Genomic DNA, 18,921 nt, shown 5'->3' with positions numbered 1-18,921 from the left:
ATCAGGTATTTCAGAAAACTGGGCTTCCATCAGTATTGCCTTCAATATCTCCACGATGACCACATTCTCTAAATCTTATAAACTGTTTCTTCCATATTGTACACAAGTTACCTACACCCAAAGAAATATCAGTGACTTCCAGGGATGAAAATGCTAGTAGATAGTAATACTTCCACAACAAAGGGCAAAAAGCTGGTGAACAGTCTGGAGCACTGGGGGAGGCTGAGGGAGCTGGGATTGTTAAGTCTGGAGAAAAGGAGGCTCAGGGGGGACTTTATAGCCCTCTACAACTGCCTGAGATGAGGTTGCAGGCAGGTGAAGATTGGTCCCTTCTCCCAAGTCGTGTCAGGACAAGGGGAAACAACCTGAAGGTGCACCAGGGCAGGTTTAGATTAGGCAATATGAAAACTTTCTGCACTGAAAGGGTTGTCAAGCATTGGACAAGGCTGAGTCACCATCCCTGGAGGTATTAAGCCATGTAGTTGTGGGACTTAGGGACATGGTTTAGTGGTGGAATTGGCTGCGCTGGGTTAATAGTTGGAGTTGATGATTTTAAAGGTCTTTTCCAACATAAATGATTCTATGATTCTGAGTACACACCCTAAGTGTAGCAGCAAACAAGGTAGAAGCAGATAGAATATTGTGTATCTTCAGTAAGCTTGGTCTTCTCTTTCCTTAACATAAAAGTACTATTCTATTATTTTCAAGGTGCACTTAGGAAGTATAAAGTATTTTTCTGAGACTGTATAATTTATCTTCTGGCAGAATTCTTGACTTTTTAATATTATTTTAATCATCTGTGTGTCAGAAAGCCACCTACTAGCTTAACTTGCATTTCACTGCCAGAACACAAGCAGAAGAAATAATATTTATCTTCCATATTTTTTTGAGAAACTTAGCCAGTGGAATGGAGAAATCTTACTACTGCTGCTTAAATCTGAATTGGACAAATCTAAAATTTAGCAATTAAAACTTTCTTCAGTCAGAAGATATTACCTAAGGGGCACATAAATACAATTTTGGGGCCTTTCTTTTACCTTCTTCTGCAAACACTGTTTCCTGTTCTCCCTGTATTTGGCACTAAAAGATGAAGTTGACTTCATCTTTCAATGCAAGCACCAAAAAGAAGCGAGTGAATGCATCAGACATGGAAAGGGTACTTTTAATTAGATGCAAAGCATCATTTCCATAAGTAGTACAATCAGGTGATCAGAATTGCTTATTACTGACCTCACAGGTTCCATGTAATTTATGAAAATCTGATTTTTATATTATTGCTACTCGTGAAGTGATACTGGCTTAATGGGGCTCAATCAGGCTTTTACAACTATAGCTGTGTCAACACAAAGAACTGCCTCAAAAATATTGGGATGGGATGATTTGCTTTTTTTATCACTCAGCGAGTACATTGAGGGCAATTTCAACAGTCAGAAAAACAACATTCAAAACCAGTGGTTTAATGTCATCCTACAACGTGAAATTGAAATAATAGCATTGGAAGACATTTAGACTTTTAAATATATATTTTCAGCTAGAACTTAGGGAACATCTTGAATGGCAACTATAATATCTTTCTCTTTGTTTGCAGTACCAGGATACCTTAATTAGTAGCAAACATCAGATTTACTTATTACAAAAGGCACTGCTAACACAAAAGGATTAATTTGAATTGTTAGGGTTTTTTTTATTCAGTAATTTTTAAGTCTCAAAATATTTAGGCCCTTCATTATTTGAAAACAAGTATCTGTCAGTTTATGTGCCTTGGGCTAAAATATTTAAATCCAGCTCCTGCATCTCAGGCATGCAGAACCAGTCTAGTCACACAAAAAGATCTGATCCTCTGTTCAGTTGAACTAGAGGTGGCTTTCTTTGCAGTACTGAAAATCAAAAGGTATGTTTTTTTAAAGGCACAAGATCTAAACAGTATTCTACAGGATACTCTATTTTGCTTCCCCACCTTACATAAATGCTGACAGAATCCAATTTAACCACTAGCTGCCAGAATTTTCTTTGAGTCAGTTCAAACACAGCACCTGTTCTTGATGGGATACTCCCAGAGCAAACCTGATGCCAAGGTGCTTTCCCCAGCCCAACCAAAGAGAGGCTTCTTGCTCTCCACCTCTGGGGACAGGGCTGCTCAGAGTGGGACTTCACCTTAAGAAACCATTTAGTAGCTGTGAGTACCCAGAGATTACTGTGATGCAGCCATTCTCCCTATCTTCTCTCCTCCAGGAGGAGGCTGTAGCAGGAACTAGGAAGAATACCTGTCTGCTTTCCAAAGACTCCTCCCACGGTCTCACGAAGGGAAGGAAAAGCCATCTCCACTCCCTTTACACCAGCAACAGCATTGACAAAAAAGCCTGATGATTTTGGATTAAGTACAATACTTAAGGCTTAGGAGATTAACTACATACTTCATAGGTAATGACTACTGATCATTTTTCTCTTACGAATGGTTTCCTTTGACAAGGAGCTGGTGAGACTGCCACACAGCCTATGCATTTTACAGTTCTCTGGAGAGCTAACAATAAAAATCAAGCCAAGAATAAATAAGTGCAAGACAGATCTAAGCACCTTTTTTTACTATATTTTATGTCATTAACTCTGAAGAAACCGTCACATTGTTCATAATATTAAAAAAAAGGGTCTTTTTAATACATTCCAAAATGCATTTGGAAAACTCCAGCTACCTGACTTAAGAAAGCGTAATAGAATTTTACATTCTTTTACATACACAGCACTGCATTAAGAACAATGACACTGACATTCATTATCTTCAAATTATTTCCTTTCATCAGCTTCCTTTAACTCCTCTAACTTAAAAAGCGGGGATTTGTCATAGCCCATGAGATGGTTATAGTCCTGAGGATTTGGAAAAAGTGTCGGATTAACAAGCATTGATTTTGTTTTAGCATAAAATGTTGTAAACATCTTGGTGATGTCTGGAATCTTTACATCTTTCTGATGGAAAACAGTTGCTTTTTCTGCCAAGATGGCATTGTAGGTTATGGCTGTATAGGTGTCCTTTTCATCTTTGTAATAGAGTCGGATCACATAACCTTTTGTAAGGACATGCAAAGTTACTGGAGTTACAAATGTAAAAAACCCGATCATCCCATAAAAGGCAGCTTGCATAAGCAGACTTTCCACTCCAATACCACTTTTGAGCATGATGTAGGGCATCATGAACAGGTTGAATATGCTGGTGGAGTAAGAGAAAAACCTCACACCTACATAAAAACAGAACAAAAAGAAAACAAAGGTTAACACTTAAGAGGACAATCTTCTCTACAATTACATATGGTCTGCTATCATATAACAATGGCATTACTTGAACAGATGAAGTTACTGAAAACCCCCTTCCCTTTTTTTTAAGCTCACAGAGAAACTCTTGAAAGCTCAGCCCTGTCTCACTGTCATCATTCTGATTTGTTTATATGTTCACGTTTCACAGAGTATTCATGATGGGTTTATCAAACCTGGTTGCTGGCTCTATTTCTGATGCAGTCACTACCACCTGTTACGCACAACTATGAAGTTCTTACTTCACAGGCAGTTACCAAACGTGGTCCAAACAAACAAAATAAAGGCAATACATAGCACTTCAAGTCACATACCTAACACTGTCTTTGCCAAATTTCCTTTATAAACTAATCTTCCGTGTTCTGGGTGTTCATGAGGGGAGGATGTGCTGAGGCTGCGAACAGCCACTCCTTGAAAAGACGTAACCTGGAAGATGAAAGCAGTACATGGCCAAGCAACATCAGTACTACACTTTATATCCACCTATCTATATACACACATATATATGTCTGTATACGTGTGTATATACACACACACACAAGGTTTCTCCTTGCCCTGAACCCATTCCCAGCATCTTAGACTAGGGATTAAAGTTAGGTTACACCACAAAGCATCCCACAAACCCCAAGTGTTTCAATAATCTTCCATGTAAATATTCCAAGTTAGCTCTAAATGTATGCAACCCCAATGCCAAAAACTCAGCCTGCAATCAACTTACACAAGGCTTTGCAGGAAGATATTCACGGCGCCCACACTCACTAGGTCTCTGATCACGGAATCACGGAATGGGTTGGGTTGGAAGGAACTCTAAAGATCATCTAGCTCCAAGCCCCCTGCCATGGGCACGGGACACCTTCTACTAGACCAGGTTGCTCAGACTTCTATTCAACCCAGTCTTGAACACCTCCAGGGATGAGGCATCCACTTCTCTGGGTAACCTGTTCCAGTTACCCAGAACCTCACAGAAAAGGTCACCATCCTCACATAAAAGAATTTCTTCCTAATATCTAATCTAAACCTCTCGTCTTTCAGTTTGAACTCATGCTCCCTTGTCCTGTCACTATATGTCCTTGTAAAAAGTCCCTCTCCATCTTTCCTGTAGGCTCCCTTCAGGTACTGGAAGGCCGCAATTAGGGCACCCCTAAGCCTGCTCTTTTTCATCCTGTACAAACACAATTCTCCCAGTCTTTCCTAACAGGAGAGGTGCTCCATCCCTCTGATCATTTTGGTGGCCCTCCTGAGGACTGGCTCCAGCAGGTCCATGTCCTTCCTCTGTTGGGGATCCCAGAGCTAGACGCAGCACTCCAAGTGGGTCTCACCAGAGCACAACAGAGAGGGTGATCTCAGGTACGTCCCGAGTGCCACTTCGCTTCCCTCCTCAGATCCGCACTTTCCGTAAGGACAAAGCCGCAAACCCCAGGCCCCGCTCCTCCCCTCGTCCCCACATTACACACAACCTGCTGGGGTCCGGCGGCGGGCAGTGTGGCCCGGCGGCGGCAGGCGGCCGGGAGCCCGCGGTGCGCGGCGCCCTGGAGCCATGTGGAGGCCCGGCGGCAAGCGGCGGGGGCAGCGGCGGCGGGGGCGGCCCTCCGCAGCAGCAGCAGCAGCAACATGGCGGGGCCGCGGCCGCACCGGCACAGCGCGTAGCGGTGCCGCACCGGCAGCCCCGACGCGCCGCCGCCCCGATGCGCTTTGGTTCCGGCCGCAGGAAGGGCCCGCCCGGCTCCGCGGCGACACCGGCAGGCCCCGCATCAGCATCGCCGGAATCCCAGGATCACTCAGGTTGGAAAAGACCTCTGAGATCGAATCGAACCTATAACCAAACACCTCCCTGTCTACTAGACCATGGCACTAAGTGCCACATCCAGTCTCTTCTTAAACACTTCCAGGGACCTCCCTGGACAGCCCCTTCCAACGTCTAATCACCCTTTCTCTGGAGAAATTTTTCCTAATATCCAATCTAATCCTCCCGTGGTGCAACTTGAGGCTGTTTCTTATTGTCCTATTGCTTGTGACCGGGGAGAAGGGACCAATTCCCACTTGGCTACAGCATCCTTTCAGGTAGTTGTAGAGAGAGACAAGGCCACCCCCAAGCCTCCTTTTCTCCAGGCTAAACTACCTCAGCCGCTCCTCATAAGACTTGTGCTCCAGACCCTTCACCAGCTTCGTTGCCCTTCTCTGGACTCGCTCCAGCAACACAATGTCTTTTGTGAAATGAGGGGCCCAGAACAGGACACAGCACTCGAAGTGTGGCCTCACCCATGCCGAGTACAGTGGACTATCACTGCCCTGGGCCTGGTGGACACACTATTCGTGATACAGGCCAGGATGTCACTGGCATTCCCGGCCGCCTGGGCACACGCCGGCTCACGTTCAGCCGCTGTCGAACAGCACTCCCAAGCCCTGCGATAGCGGGCCGACCCCTGCCCCCTCCTAGAACTACGCGCCCCAGCATGCACCGCTCTCCTCGCGCGGCATGCCGGGAGCGCGGTGGGGGCGTGGCCGGAAGCGGCGCGTGCCCGGGCGGAAGCGCTCGGAGGCAGCTGGGCCTACAGCGCGGCCCTGCGAGCGCGGAGGGAGCGGCGCCAGCGGTGAGGGCCGAGACACCCCGCGGGCCGGGGCAGCCCCTCGGGGAGCCGCCGCAGAGGGCAGCGGGCCTCGCCCCGCTCCAGGCGGGAGGGGGCGGGCGGAGGGGCCGGAGCGGCCCCCGGAGCCGTCGCGGCGTGCGGGGCGCGGTGCCAGGCCGGGGTTCCCCCTCCAGGGTGGTGGCGAAAAGCGCATTTCTCCCCCCAGAGCCTTTTCCTTGGGATCCTGGCGCCGCCGGGAAAGGGGCTCCCAGGAGCTGTGCTGTGTTTGAGCATCGCTCCCAAACTCCTGCCGTAAGTGACGTTCGCCCTTTTCCTGCGCCAGGCCCCAGAGAGACGGGAAAAGCTAAGGCCGAAAGAATTTAGGCTGCGCCTCCAGGGTTTGTTGTGCCAAGGTGAGAAGTGCTGGTTAAAGTACTTTGGCTCTTTGGTAAGCAAAGCAAGGAAAAGGGTGATACGCCTGCAATAAAAAAAGCTTTTGCGTGCTGTGTGTTCCTCAAAGGGAGCTTCTGCTTTAAAAAAAAGGGAACCTGAGCATTAGTAAGTTATTGCTCGCTTCATATATATATTTGTGAAAGGGCGATGGTGATGCTGGCAGTTTGCCTTGACAGCCAATTTAATCTCACATCAGGTAACTTTTATTAAATATTTATTAAGTATGTTTGGTACTGTAGATTTAAGTTAAACTTTGCACTGTGGGGAGACCTAGATAGTTATATGCCACTTGTTTACTTGGCTTTGATGAAATTTGGAAGCAAACCAGAAAAACACAGATAAACAGGCAGGCAAGAGACCTTTAAGATAAGAACCCCTTTGGGCACTTATTTCTGAATAATTCCTTACGCACTTCCAGTTTACTCCTTTTGCTATAATAAGGGCCAAAAAAATTTGAGGGGGATAAACGTTTATTAACTGAAGAGTTACTTATAAGGAGAATAAGTTTTTATTAGTTTTTCTGTAGTGTATTGCCTACCATCTTTGCACACGTAGCACATACCTTATGCTTTGGGATCAGCCTTTTAGTGTGTTTAAGTTATAGAATTTTTGCTACCATGTCCATCGAGAGCTTTAAGAGAATCTTTAGAAACTTTTAGCACTTCAGCACTTAGTTTTTTTTCTTGTTACATCAGAGAAAAGCCATTTGAGATTTAATTTTTTTTGAGCCAGGGTTGGTGATGAAAAGATTTAGATAGTTTCATGTAGTCTTAATATGAAGACTAACAGTGGTGCAGTGAGGTAAATGAGTATCTTTTGAAAGGATACTCAGCTTCAGGTGTTTTACTGTGTTTTGTAATTTTCAGAGTATATTACAAGAAACCCTTAAGTTTTGTCATAAAAGTCTGGGTTTTGTCAGATTACAATAAAGGAATTTTGATGTACTTGACAAGTTCACTTTGCACCTAGAAAGGTTTGGGATTTAATTATCTTCACTGTGGGGTAGTTTGCATGACAGTAGTTTTTGATTAATGCCTGTAAAAAGATGGCAGTAATCCATGCCCTATAAAGTTTTGCAGCAGGCCAGCAGCCTTTGTCAAGAGCTTACAGTACAAGGCTTTTATTGCATGTTTGGAAGAAAACAGTTAATGCTCCCCTGCCCGTTTGTTTTTTTTTTCTTGAAACTTTCTTGGGAATTACTGAGAAGGAAAGTTTCCTTAGACAGGAAAAGAAATCTTAAGCGGGATCTTTGATACTCCATACATGGTATCCTATCACATCAGCAATCTCAATTAACATTCACCTTTAGTTTACCTTCCTGCTGCATTCCAGTGACCCCAAAAATTTCAATTTTAGTGCCTGTGAGTATGGAATAGTGAATCAGCTGATTTGGAAGTCATGCTATGCCAGTTACCCATCGTGTTTTTTCAAAATATGCTTTGTTCCCTACTTACATTAATTATTTTTCGATGCAGAGTGAGTAGTGAATGCTAAACTGAAGAGCGGTGTTTTTAAACAGATTATTGTACAGGATAGGATTGATTTTAGCACTGAACAATAGGAGGCTTCTGTTGCAACACATAGCAGCCTTTGATAACTGATGAATTCTTACTGATGCACAAATGACACCCAAAAAATTGTCAACAGTTGGCTTCTAAACTAACGTAGGAATTGTGAAGGAATTTGTGTTATTTGCCACACATTTTCCGGAAAGTGATAGTTTAGAGTACAGAAATGTCACCAGCTAAGCAATACAAAAGCCATGTGCATGTGCTGTAGCTGATGAGTTGGAGGCCATTTGAGTTTCCTTGAACCAGAATGTGATTTTTTTTTAAAGAGTTTTCCTGTGGGATCAAAGAATCTGGGTGCTTGAAATGTTTGCATAGATTTAATTTTCTTGTACTGACCAGAACAGAGGAGTGGGGTTCTGGAAGCCGTACAGTGGTTGTGTGTGTTCAGCTACATTAGTGTTCAGCTACATATGTCCTTCCGGTCTGTTCCACTCTCATCAACATACAGGATGTACGAGGAAATGATATTCTGGAATTTCTGGGAAAGCCTGGGAGATGAGCTCGCAACTTTGGGAGTGAGGGGGGACGGTCGTGGACGTGCTTCGATTTTGTTCGTGCATTTGATGGTCAAGGGAAGCAGGGAAGAGATTGAACTAAACTCACTACACCATGGTATTTCTTAGAGCTGTAAGAAGAAGATGTTAAAGTATGCAAACAAGAACACTTACCTTGCTGTGTTTTGTGATACTTTGTTATAGTCTACCTCATACCTGTAAATATTCTGGCAACTTGTGGCACTTTTTGGTTCTCTGGTATACAATGAGAATGTTGTTTTCTGCAGCAAGAACTTCCTTTTTAGACTGGCTGGAAGTTCTGTGTGCCAAATAAGCTGATTTTAGTTGTATTCTCCCTCATAGATAAAAAAGTGACATATTCCTTTTATGTAAACTTTCCCTTAACAAACACAGTTTTTGCTAATATTTTAATTTTTTTTTTTTTTAAGGAGGCAAAGCAGAACAGCAGTACCTAATATATATGCTTTTTGGAGATTAAAGTCAGGGAGCTGATCTACCTAATTGGTATGTCACATAAGCTTCTTGAAGGTTCTTTGCAGGAGTCTGGAATAGTCAAGTCAAAAATATATAATAAATACAAGTTCTCAAAACTTGGATTGTTCTCTGCCCAACTGCTTCATTGGTGAAGTCAGACAGGGGCAGCTATAAAATTTGGAAATGTAATTAAAATATAGGTAGTTACCAGGCATCTTCAGAAATCTCAGAGTCTCTTTCTTCATATTGGCTTGGCGAATGCTGTTGCTTGTGCTGCTTTAGTTATACAGAAGGAAAATGTAGTGATATGCTTTGCAATAAACATTACATTGGAAAATACTCTGTAAGAAAATAATTTCTTGGAAAACAACTTTTATGACCCGCCCCAGAAAAGGGCGGGGGGGGTAACCCAGGTTCTTATTAATAAATCCCTTGGGGTGGATTAGAGTGAAACAACACTGAATAATTGGTGTTTGAAAACATATATGTAGGGTTTGTTTTAGAACAATTTTGTTTCAAAGGTAAACAGGTATATTGGCATTTTGGGTGTTGTCATCTATATTTTTCATCTATAGCAATATGGCATAAAGATAACCTTTAGGGAAAATGCATAAGGGAGAGAATGGAAAGACAGGATAAGGGTAAGGGAAAGAAAAGCTGAGAGTGGAAAGATGTCTATAGTCACCGCCCACAGGGTCCAGCGATGAAACTTGGTAGTTGCAGCTTCCATGTCTGTCAGTTGAAGTGGTGACCTTGATCTGTTGGGGGTGAAGGAGGGAAGCCCCCACACTCAAAGAAGTTATGAGTTGTTATATCCATGGACAGTGTCACAGGCCATGCCACGAGCCTCCAACGTCTCCTGGGCCTGCGCAGAGTTCCCGTGAGGGGCCTGGTAGAAGGGTTTTTCCCACCTTTCAGAATTGGGGAGGGGGTGGGCTTTAATGGGCCATGCCATGAACCTCCAACATCTTGGACAGGCCAGCACAGAGTTCGTGTGGAGGGCATGGTAAACGCGGCTCTTCTCACCTTTTCAGGGCTTGACACCTTCAGCAGCACTGGAGGGGGAGATGGACCCAGCTGCCCATCATAGGTATAATGCAAAAGCCTGCAAAAGTCTCCTGGCAGTCCTAGAATGCATAAATCATTAACTGTTTCAGTCTCTGACAACAACATACAAGGTTTATTGACTCTCCTGTTTCTAACCTGTTATTTAAACCTTAAGGCCATGCTGTTGTCAAGTAAAAAAGATTGTGCAGAAAATTTCCCTCCATACTCTTTTTACTATGGGCACAATTGAGAATTTGTGAGTGACAGTGATTCCTACATCCTTTATATTGTTTATATTCATTTGTTGGACTTAAACTGAGATACAATGTTGGCATAGTTCTCCCTATTTGATGCTTATCTTTTTAATGAATTTTTATATGTATCTTCATTCCAGTTTTATTTTGCTGCGCTGAGTAAGGAAGACTAATTTTTCTTTTATAAAACAAGCTCTTTGGTCATATCAGTAGCTCCTTCCTGTAGTTCTTGTAATTCGAACTTCTTTTTCTTGAAACCAGGAATTCAGAATTGTGTGTGGTATTCCAGACGAGTTGTTGCTCTTGTGCAACAGTGCTCATATCTATCTCTGTTGCAAAGAAATCCTCAATGTGCATTTTCCTCTTTGTTCCCCACCTTTTCTTTTGGTCCCTTAGAGCTGCATCAGTTTCTAGTTGACCACAGAATGTCTATACTCCCAAATAACAAGCCCTGACTACCTGAAAGAAGATTGTATTGGTCCCTACATACAGGAATCTTGCACTTCATAACATTTAATTTCATGAGTTTCTAATATGCCATTTTTCAAGACTGGTCACTTGTGTGTGTTATGCTTTGTTCCCCTTTTGTTGCAATGATTTTCACTTCCATCTCATCCAAATCTACCTATTGTTTTCTGGCAGCACTGTTTAAAATAAAGGTTCAAGATATTTTTTGAAGGAACTAGTAGTTCTTTTCTAGCCCAGTTGTTCCATGTTTGCCATACCATACTGTATTCTCGTAGTCTTGTAGCAAATTTCTTTCTCATTTTAAGATTACCTCTCGTCATATTTATTTAACCCCATTTGATGTAAGAGTCCATATTGCATCTTTTTTTCAAGGAAAATGATTGATTAATTTATAGGTATTGGAATAGTTCAGTGTGTCCTAAATCTTACTAAGGCGTACTATATTTTTATCCTGTTTTCCTTTTTAGAACAACTGAATTCAGACCACCAAGCCTGATAGGTTTTTTTTCCTTCTTTGTTAACTGCTGTATTTTTTTCCCCTCTATAATCATAGCACTTTTCATTTGATTTATTAAAATGCTCATCGCATCTTTTTGGGACAGCTCTAATGGTTTTTTTTGTGTAGACATTTCTTTTCAGTTCTCCACTTTCAATGCATTAGCCTCCTCAAGTTACGCTTTTACCTTGCAAGGTCTTAATATATCTGCATTCCCACTAACTAACTTGTCTTTATTCCTTTATTTAGTAACAGTACTTGTATTGTAAACCAAGGAACATTTTATCCTCACCAGCACTTCCAAAAAATAGTACTGCTTCCATGGGGTTTTTTTTAATTATTATTATTTATAAATCATAAGTGGTTTCGCTACTCTTTTGGAATATAGCGAAGGGTTTTGTGGCTAGAAAAAGTGATAGCAGAAGTGATCCTCTTCTGCAAAGTAAAAGTAATAATGTAAGGTATCTCTCCAGTTCCTCAGCAACAGATACTCTCCAATAAGATGCTTGATTTCCCACTTAGAAAAACTGTTGGAATAGGGTGAAAGATCCCATCAGTTTTGGGCCCTAACTGTTCCAGCACCCAAATGTAATTTCCTTACATGAGTTCCTGGAATTACTGAAAATGGTGAAGGCATTTAACACTCCAAAGACAGCAGCAATGTAAGAGAAGGATGAATTTTGCTCATTTCTCCACAGACAATTAAAAACTATTGGTTATGCGTGTGTAGTTTGGTTAGGTGTACATAACAAAGTGCCTTTTTGTGAAAGATGGAGGCAACATTCAGGCTCTTTCATATTTGTAGCTATAAAAAAAGGGAAATGGAAAAAATCAGTATCAAAGTGCTGTGGAGAAGTGAAGTTATCAGCAATAGCAAAGCGATACTTCTTCCAAAGCTTGCAGCTTCCTCAGCTTGCTTACATTATCTGGTTGAACTATTACCAGAAACATAGGAGGGAGGGAATGTGGGGAGTGGTCTCTATTCTGGTCTCTTTTGCTGCCCTCAACCCTGAATATCAGCTGGGAAACCACCCAGGTTCCCTGGTGCTGTTTTCCTGAATCTGTGGGCACACAACAGTAGTTAATTGATTTTTACTGGGTTAATGTTTAGAGAGCAGCTGTTGACATGAAAGAAATTTTAGGACAGCAGGTGGGTGGGTAGAATTTCTCTTCCAAAGTTTTCTTTTCCACAGCAGAGATGCAGTTCAGGGTAAAGAAATATAAGTTGTGTCTGAACATGTTAGGTTTGTTTTGCACATAAGTGCTTCCATTTCTCTGACTCTTTAGATTCACTTTCATGGAGAAATACATATGCAGCAAGCTGGATGTCAGTGTACAAGCTATGGAAGCTCCTGGTTAACTTACCATGTGAATACCTACATTAAATGTCTGAAGTAGATTATCTAGGTGACATGGGTGGTGGTATCAGGAACTGTCAATCTCCTGGGAAGGACAGGTTGGAGGCCAGGTATTTAGTGCATACTGATTAGACTGATCCCTGAGCCTTGTCTTCTCCAGCCTAAACAACCCCAGTTCTCTCAGCCTTTCCTTGTGTGACAGGTGCTTCAATCCCTCAGTCATCTTTGTGGCCCTTTGCAGGACTCAGTTCAGTCTGGCACATGCTGGACCCAGCGCTCCAGATGTGTCCTACTAGTGCTGAGTGGAGGGGCAAGATCACCTGCCTCAACCTTCTGGCAGTGCTCTTAACAGAGCTCAGGGTGCTGTTGGCCACCTTTGCAGCAAGGACACACTGCTGGCTCATGTTCAGTTTGTCCACTAGCACTCCCAGGTCTGTTTCTGCAGAGCTGTTTTCCAGCAGGTCAGCCTCCGGACAGTACTGGTGCCTGGGGTAATTTTTCCCAGGGTGCAGGTGTTTGCATTTTCCATTGGTGAACTTCATAGGTTTCCGTTTTCAAAATGGACTGCTCATCAACATTGCATGCTGTGTATTATCGTATTCTTTTCTGAAGGGTGTTTATGATAACATAAAGACTAATAAATGAAGGTGACTTTAAAAATGCTACTGCTGACTCAAAATATTGCCTCTTGTGTTTTTTCAGACGCTCCTGTTGCAAAATCTGCAGTTGAAAAGGAATATTTTTTTTTTATAGGAAGAGAATGGGTAAGTTCATAGTCTTAGAGTGTTTTCTGCTTTCCTGTGATTTGAAGCATTTTCTCTCTCACATTAGTAGAAGAGTTGGATTGTAAGACTTTAAATGTTGATCTTGTCATTGTTTTTCTTGCAGCCTCAAAAGTAAGTGGAACTTCCTACAAATGTTTTGTAGGAGAATTTTCTCAAGTGACTGTTCATTTATGGAAACACTTGTTCAGAGTGCATCCATCTAACAAAACATTTCACTTGCTTAACATGCATAGTCCTAAAAATGTACATGCTAAAATAGGAATGCCTTTAGGCTTTTATCGCACTAAACTTTTAGACAGTGGACAAGAAAATTTCACTGTGTACTGTTTTAAGTAATTCTTTGCTTGTTTGTTAGCTAAGGTCAGCCTGTTGAATTCTGGCTCAAGAGATCATAATAAGAACTGATTTCTGGTAAATTACATTGTGTGTGATATGACTACGTCTGAAACTGTTGTATCTGCCTCTATAAATGACTGGTTAATGAAATGTGATTGGACAGATTCTGGTTTTATCTGTACTTTTTGAGTGTATTTTAGCATGTTTGGCACTGACAGTACGTTACTAAAATTGGCAATAACTAAATGGTAATAAAATTTTAATTTCAAATTCACAAAACAACTTGATTGGGGGAATGTTTTGCTTGCTATACTGGCAACAGTAATTCAGCTTTTAAAGATAGCGCTGTTGGGATAGAATAAATGAAGGAACAAAAAGGGAAGAGGGTAAAGGCTTCTGGATAAGAAAAGTAAAGAGTGGGTATTTAGTGGAACAGAAAAAGCACAGTCAAAACTGCTGTGGGGAGAATTTCCAAATTTCCTTGGGTTTAGTGCTTTGGCAGTTTCCCTGTTTTGCACCACAACATGGGTGTGCACTAATGCTGTGTGGTTCTGGGTCTCGTTGGGCAGTGAGGGAAGATGAATCTTCATTTCTTCAGTGCAGGAATACTGACTGCTTTTATTCTTACCTGTGCTTCGGAAAGCACTTTTTTCCTTGCAGTCTGTGTTTTTAAATATCAGCTATGTCTTTTAGGTAACTTTTAGCAAGTTTTAGTATGATAAACATGGCAATAGCCTTACAGTGGGAATCAGTAGCACGTTCAGTTCACTTCAGAATGTCTAAAGGAAAACTTCATCCCTACATGGATTTTAGAAATCATGACAGAATTTGGTGATGGAGGAATGAAAGAGGAGAGATGTTGAAATTCCAACTTATGCAAAAATTCTTACCTTAAAACAGATTGCTGATTGTTTCAGAGGAGATTAACTCGGTTAGAGCATGGTGATAATAAAGCCAAGGTTGTGGGTTCAGTCCCCTCATTCACTTAAGAGTTGGACTTAGTGGTCTCTGTGGGTCCCTTCCAACTCAGAATGTTCTGTGATTCTGTACAAAGTCCTCAAATATGGAAAATGCTTCTGTCTTATTTCTGGTTGCATTTGGATTCTTCATTTTGCAAACGTAGTCATAGAAAAGACTGCAACTTGCATTATTAGTGTTGTGAATCAGTATATTGTGTTCTCAAACCGTTGTCTTTTTTTCCATTATAGATGGAGAAGAGAAAACATATGGTGGGTGTGAAGGCCCAGATGCTATGTATGTGAAGTTAATATCCTCCGATGGCCATGAGTTCATCGTAAAAAGAGAGCATGCATTAACATCAGGAACAATAAAAGCTATGTTGAGTGGACCGGGTAGGTACAAAAGATTTAGTACCTTCACATTCTTTGCTTTCACTTTTGGACAGTTTGATATTTTATCATGCAGTGAGTGAAAGTTGGAATAAGTGATAACTTTTCCAGATCCTGCCTAGTTCCTGTTTCCAGCAGAACAGTCCACCTCTGTGGGGTATTGTGCTACCAGACTTAAAATTGAACTCTTCTTTTGGGAAGTTAGTGATCGTATAGTATCATTGCTACTAGTTTCTCATGGTATGAGAACTTGAGGGTACTGCATGAAATGTGTAGCTGTCAAGTTCAAAACGAACAAGCTAGTAGTTTTTTATTGCCACCTCCAGTGGAACTTGTATTCTATATGGAGTTAATTTTCTGCATAACAGGTCATGTGGTTCTGTGCTTTAATTTGTGACCAAAATAGTGCTGATAACACACCTCTGTTTTAGCTGTTGCTGAAAGGTGTTTTGCATGCACTCCAGACCTTCTCTGTTCCTCACTCTACCCCCACCCAATGACTTTCCAGACAGGAGGGTGTGCAAGAGGTTGAGAGGGAACACAACCAAACAGATGACCCAAACTAGTGAAAGAGATATTACATGCCATATAATATCAAGCTCCAAAGTTAAAAAGAGAGTGGAGGGAATTAGGGAGATGTAGTGGGTTGACCCTGGCCAGATACCAGGTACCCACTGAAGCCGCTCTCTTGTTCTCCCTCTGCAACTGGACAGAGGAGAGAGGAAAAAAAACAGCTAAGAATTCATGAGGAGAGATAAGAGCTTGGAGAGGTCAGTGATTGAGTCTTGTTTTGCCCGTGAAGGTAATCAAAGTGTGGATAGTACTTAATATTTATTACTAACAGGATAAGAGCCAAAGAGTGAGAAATAAAACAGTCTTAAAAACACCTTCCCCCCACTCCTCCTTCCTTCCTTGTTCTCCCTCCTCCCCCCAGTGGTGCAGGGGGACGGGGAATGGGGGTTGTGGTCAGTTGTTGTTTCTGCCACTTCTCAGAGAGAGGAGTCCTTCCCCTGCTCCCGTGGGGTCCCTCCCATGGGAGACAGTCCTTGATGGACCTCTCCAGCATGAGTCCATCCCTCGGGCAGCAGTTCTTCCCAAACTGCTGTCCCATGGGTCATTCCTCCATGGAGTGCAGTCCTTCATGAATGAGCTGTACTGACGTGGGTCCCCCACAGGGGCCACAAGTCCTATCCCGGAAAAACCTGTTCCAGTGTGGGCTTCCATCTCCATGGGCCGCAGGTCTCTGGCAGGACCCTGCTCCATCCTGGGCCTCCTATGGGGTCACAACCTCCTTCATGCATCCACCTGCTCCATGGGCTGCAGGTGGGTCTCTGCACCGGGATGGTCCTCCATGGACTGCAGGGGCACAGCTGCTCCACCATGGTCTGCACCACTGGCTGCAGGGGCCTCAGCTTTGGTGCCTGGAGCACCTCCTCCCCCTCCTTCTGCAGTGACCTTGGTGTCTACGCTGTTATTCCCATGTTCTCACTCCACTCTTCCCTGGCTGGAATTTCTTCTGCGCAACAATCTTCTTTTCTGAAATATGTTATCACAGAGGCATTACTATTACTCCTAATTGGTTTGGCCTTGGCCAGCGGCAGGAAGTCCATCCTGGAGCCGGCTGGCATTGGCTCCACGGAACAGGGGAAGCTTCTGGCAGCTTCTAACAGAAGCCGCCCCTGTAGCCCCCCTGCTACCAAAACCCAGCCACAGAAACCCACTGCAGAAGGTTAGCCACCTTTTGCTTGGGAACTGGCTGGGCATCAGTCTACCCATGGGAGGTGATGATTACCTTTGCATAACTTGTTTTGTTTTCTTTTTCTTCTCTCAACCCACCAGTTTTCTTGCTTTTACTCTTCCTTTCCTCTTCCTTTGTCCACAGCTGGGGCAAGTGATCAAGTGGCTGTGTGGTGCTCAGCTGCCTAGTTGGATTTAGGCCACATGTTCACAGCATCCCATGGCAAGGAATTCCTGAGCCTAATGATGAAAGTTAGCTTTCCTTTGAGACAAGGGTAGATAAACTTACAGAAGGGAAGGACCTTGTGTGTTATTGAATATATGAGACTATGTCTGGGTTAAGAAGTGTCTAAACTAATTTTTGAAGACCAAAAGGTTTGGAGGAGAGAACAGGGAGAAGTTGACACAAGCTTTCCCTCTTCTTCACCCTCATCTTGTGTCTTTACCTTTAGCCACTGGAGTGGCAGTGGGCTGTGTGGAGCTCAGATATGAATATGGTCATTCTTCTGTTCTCTTTTAGGTTCTGGTGAGGAGCATTATTGGAGAGATCTATTTGTGTAATACATTTTAAAATTACTTAGTAATACTTGGACAAACTGAGCAATTAAAATTCTCAGCTTAATGTTCTGCTGTTATTTTAGTGGTTGCATTTGAAAATATGTAAAATGTCTTTTGTGTCTGATCCACTCCATGTTGTCCTCCCAGACAGGCAAGAGGAAGAGTAGTTACAAGACCTGCTCTGAATTTGTTCAACGAAGGAATAAAAGGCAAAGTAACCTGCTTAGAGGGCTAGAAACTGACTCCGTAAAGGACTCAGCATTCAAGGATATTTTGTATAAAAACTAGCAAGATAAATGCATTCACAAGGGAAAGTGCCGTTGCTGTCTAGTTCAGTAGGTCATAATTTCACTGATGTTTAAGTGTTCTGTTCCAGTGCTGTGACAATTGCCAATATGCTAACATTTCTTCTGTTGCTTCCGACTGTTCCTGTACTAGAATTCAAGCCAGATTGCCTTCAGTGCATCAGATACTTCTACACAAATCTGTGTAGACATTAGTAAATAGTTCTGTTTTGTAGTTAGAAGGGGAGGCCTACAGAAATAATGGGAACCAAACACTGCTAGTCTTCCATAAATATGGAGTTCATGTTAGTATTTTTTGTGCTGTCTTTCAGCTTATTGAAAGTCCAGAGATATGAGGAAAAGAGAAACAAAGATAACAGTAGAAAGGCTGTGGGATGAACCATAGGATGACTTTGTATCATCCAGGTTTCATAGTTATAGGCACTATAGAAAGCTAATTTCAAATGTACTTGTGTTTTGAGATTTGAGCTTTGCATAAATTCTTTAATATCTAATAGCGATGAACTCGTACTGTATGTAACCTTCAGTACAACTAGAGTTTCTCTGTCCCTGCTGCCTGCCTGTTTTCACAACTTACCAAGTTAATGCATCTTTGAGGTTTCAACCCTTTTGTCAAATCTGCCCGAAACTGAGAAATTCAAAGCTAGTGAGTCACAGAAGGGACTACTGCTAGGTGTGCATGTGCAGACACAGTGCATCTATAAAGCTTTTTTTTTTCCCCTTCGTTAAGACAGTTAGAAATTTGATGTCTTTTTATTGTTGTCGTTGTTACTGTGAACTTCAGAACCTTTAGGACTGAGCACACTACAGTTTTAGAGCACATATCAGCTATATTAGAAGTAAACCTAAATTTCTGGTGTAGTTGTTCAGAATATTGTTAATAGGCTACAGCCAAAATAAACACTTTGTAATGCTGGGTATCTTAATATTCTTGAGAGCTCTGAATATGGCACCTCCTGCTTTAAAACGAAGAATCTAATACCCTGGAATATGGGACTTATGCAGGTCTATTTAGAATGTGTTGTATTAGTGTAATAGTGTGTTTCATTTTGCAGTGAATTGAGATTCTGACTTTTGCTTTGGTGTTCTTTTGTGTTGTTTTTTTTTTCTTTCTACAGGACAGTTTGCAGAAAATGAAACAAATGAGGTCAATTTTAGAGAGATCCCATCCCATGTCCTATCCAAAGTATGCATGTATTTCACCTACAAGGTCCGCTATACTAACAGCTCTACGGAGATTCCTGAATTCCCAATTGCACCTGAAATTGCACTGGAACTTCTGATGGCTGCAAACTTCTTAGATTGTTAAATAAAATAAATTATAATAAAAAAATGTAAAACTTTT

At 42.3% G+C, this 18,921-nt stretch overlaps 3 protein-coding genes across 6 annotated transcripts in view; 1 reads left to right on the top strand and 2 right to left on the bottom strand.

Annotated features, from left to right (window-relative positions):
• The window catches only part of LY96 (lymphocyte antigen 96), a 15,651-nt gene extending 10,919 nt beyond the window's left edge, over window positions 1-4,732 (bottom strand). Inside the window, exon 1 of the mRNA XM_017812440.1 lies at window positions 4,623-4,732. The gene's annotated coding sequence lies outside the window, so the exon portion shown is untranslated. The remainder of the gene's footprint in view (window positions 1-4,622) is intronic.
• Window positions 1,145-5,061, bottom strand: TMEM70 (transmembrane protein 70). The gene is made up of 4 exons (XM_017812395.1): window positions 4,936-5,061; window positions 4,761-4,832; window positions 3,618-3,729; window positions 1,145-3,230 (listed from the first exon to the last, which is right to left on the bottom strand). The coding sequence occupies exons 1-4, from the start codon at window positions 5,059-5,061 to the stop codon at window positions 2,782-2,784; spliced, it is 759 nt and encodes a 252-aa protein (XP_017667884.1). The 3' UTR covers window positions 1,145-2,781.
• On the top strand, window positions 4,982-18,921 carry TCEB1 (transcription elongation factor B subunit 1). 4 transcript variants are annotated; one of them, XM_017812444.1, is made up of 5 exons: window positions 5,804-5,894; window positions 6,214-6,283; window positions 13,209-13,270; window positions 14,836-14,979; window positions 18,695-18,921. In XM_017812444.1, exons 3-5 carry the CDS (start codon window positions 13,267-13,269, stop codon window positions 18,883-18,885), a joined length of 339 nt encoding a protein of 112 aa, XP_017667933.1. In that variant the 5' UTR covers window positions 5,804-5,894; window positions 6,214-6,283; window positions 13,209-13,266; the 3' UTR covers window positions 18,886-18,921. The 4 variants fall into 4 exon arrangements, with proteins under 4 accessions (XP_017667935.1, XP_017667934.1, XP_017667933.1 ...); XM_017812443.1 differs by having other exon boundaries at window positions 5,819-5,894; window positions 6,097-6,283; XM_017812446.1 differs by lacking the exons at window positions 5,804-5,894; window positions 6,214-6,283 and adding an exon at window positions 4,982-5,085.

Source organism: Lepidothrix coronata, unplaced genomic scaffold, assembly GCF_001604755.1.
Source record: "Lepidothrix coronata isolate B3197 unplaced genomic scaffold, Lepidothrix_coronata-1.0 Scaffold36, whole genome shotgun sequence".
Classification (NCBI taxonomy): domain Eukaryota; kingdom Metazoa; phylum Chordata; class Aves; order Passeriformes; family Pipridae; genus Lepidothrix; species Lepidothrix coronata.
Note: the sequence above shows the minus strand (reverse complement) of the source record. Positions and strands in the feature narration are given on the sequence as shown.

Bases quoted from the DNA above. Each gene is read 5' to 3' on its own strand.
- TCEB1 (XM_017812446.1), top strand. The intron at 14,980-18,694 runs GTAGGTACAAAA...TTCTTTCTACAG, and splicing joins AGCTATGTTGAGTGGACCGG to GACAGTTTGCAGAAAATGAA.
- TMEM70 (XM_017812395.1), bottom strand. From the start codon at position 5,061: ATGCTGATGCGGGGCCTGCCGGTGTCGCCGCGGAGCCGGGCGGGCCCT. The intron at 4,833-4,935 runs GTGCGGCCGCGG...ACATGGCTCCAG, and splicing joins CACCGCTACGCGCTGTGCCG to GGCGCCGCGCACCGCGGGCT. The intron at 3,730-4,760 runs GTTGTGTGTAAT...TTCATCTTCCAG, and splicing joins CCGCCGCCGGACCCCAGCAG to GTTACGTCTTTTCAAGGAGT.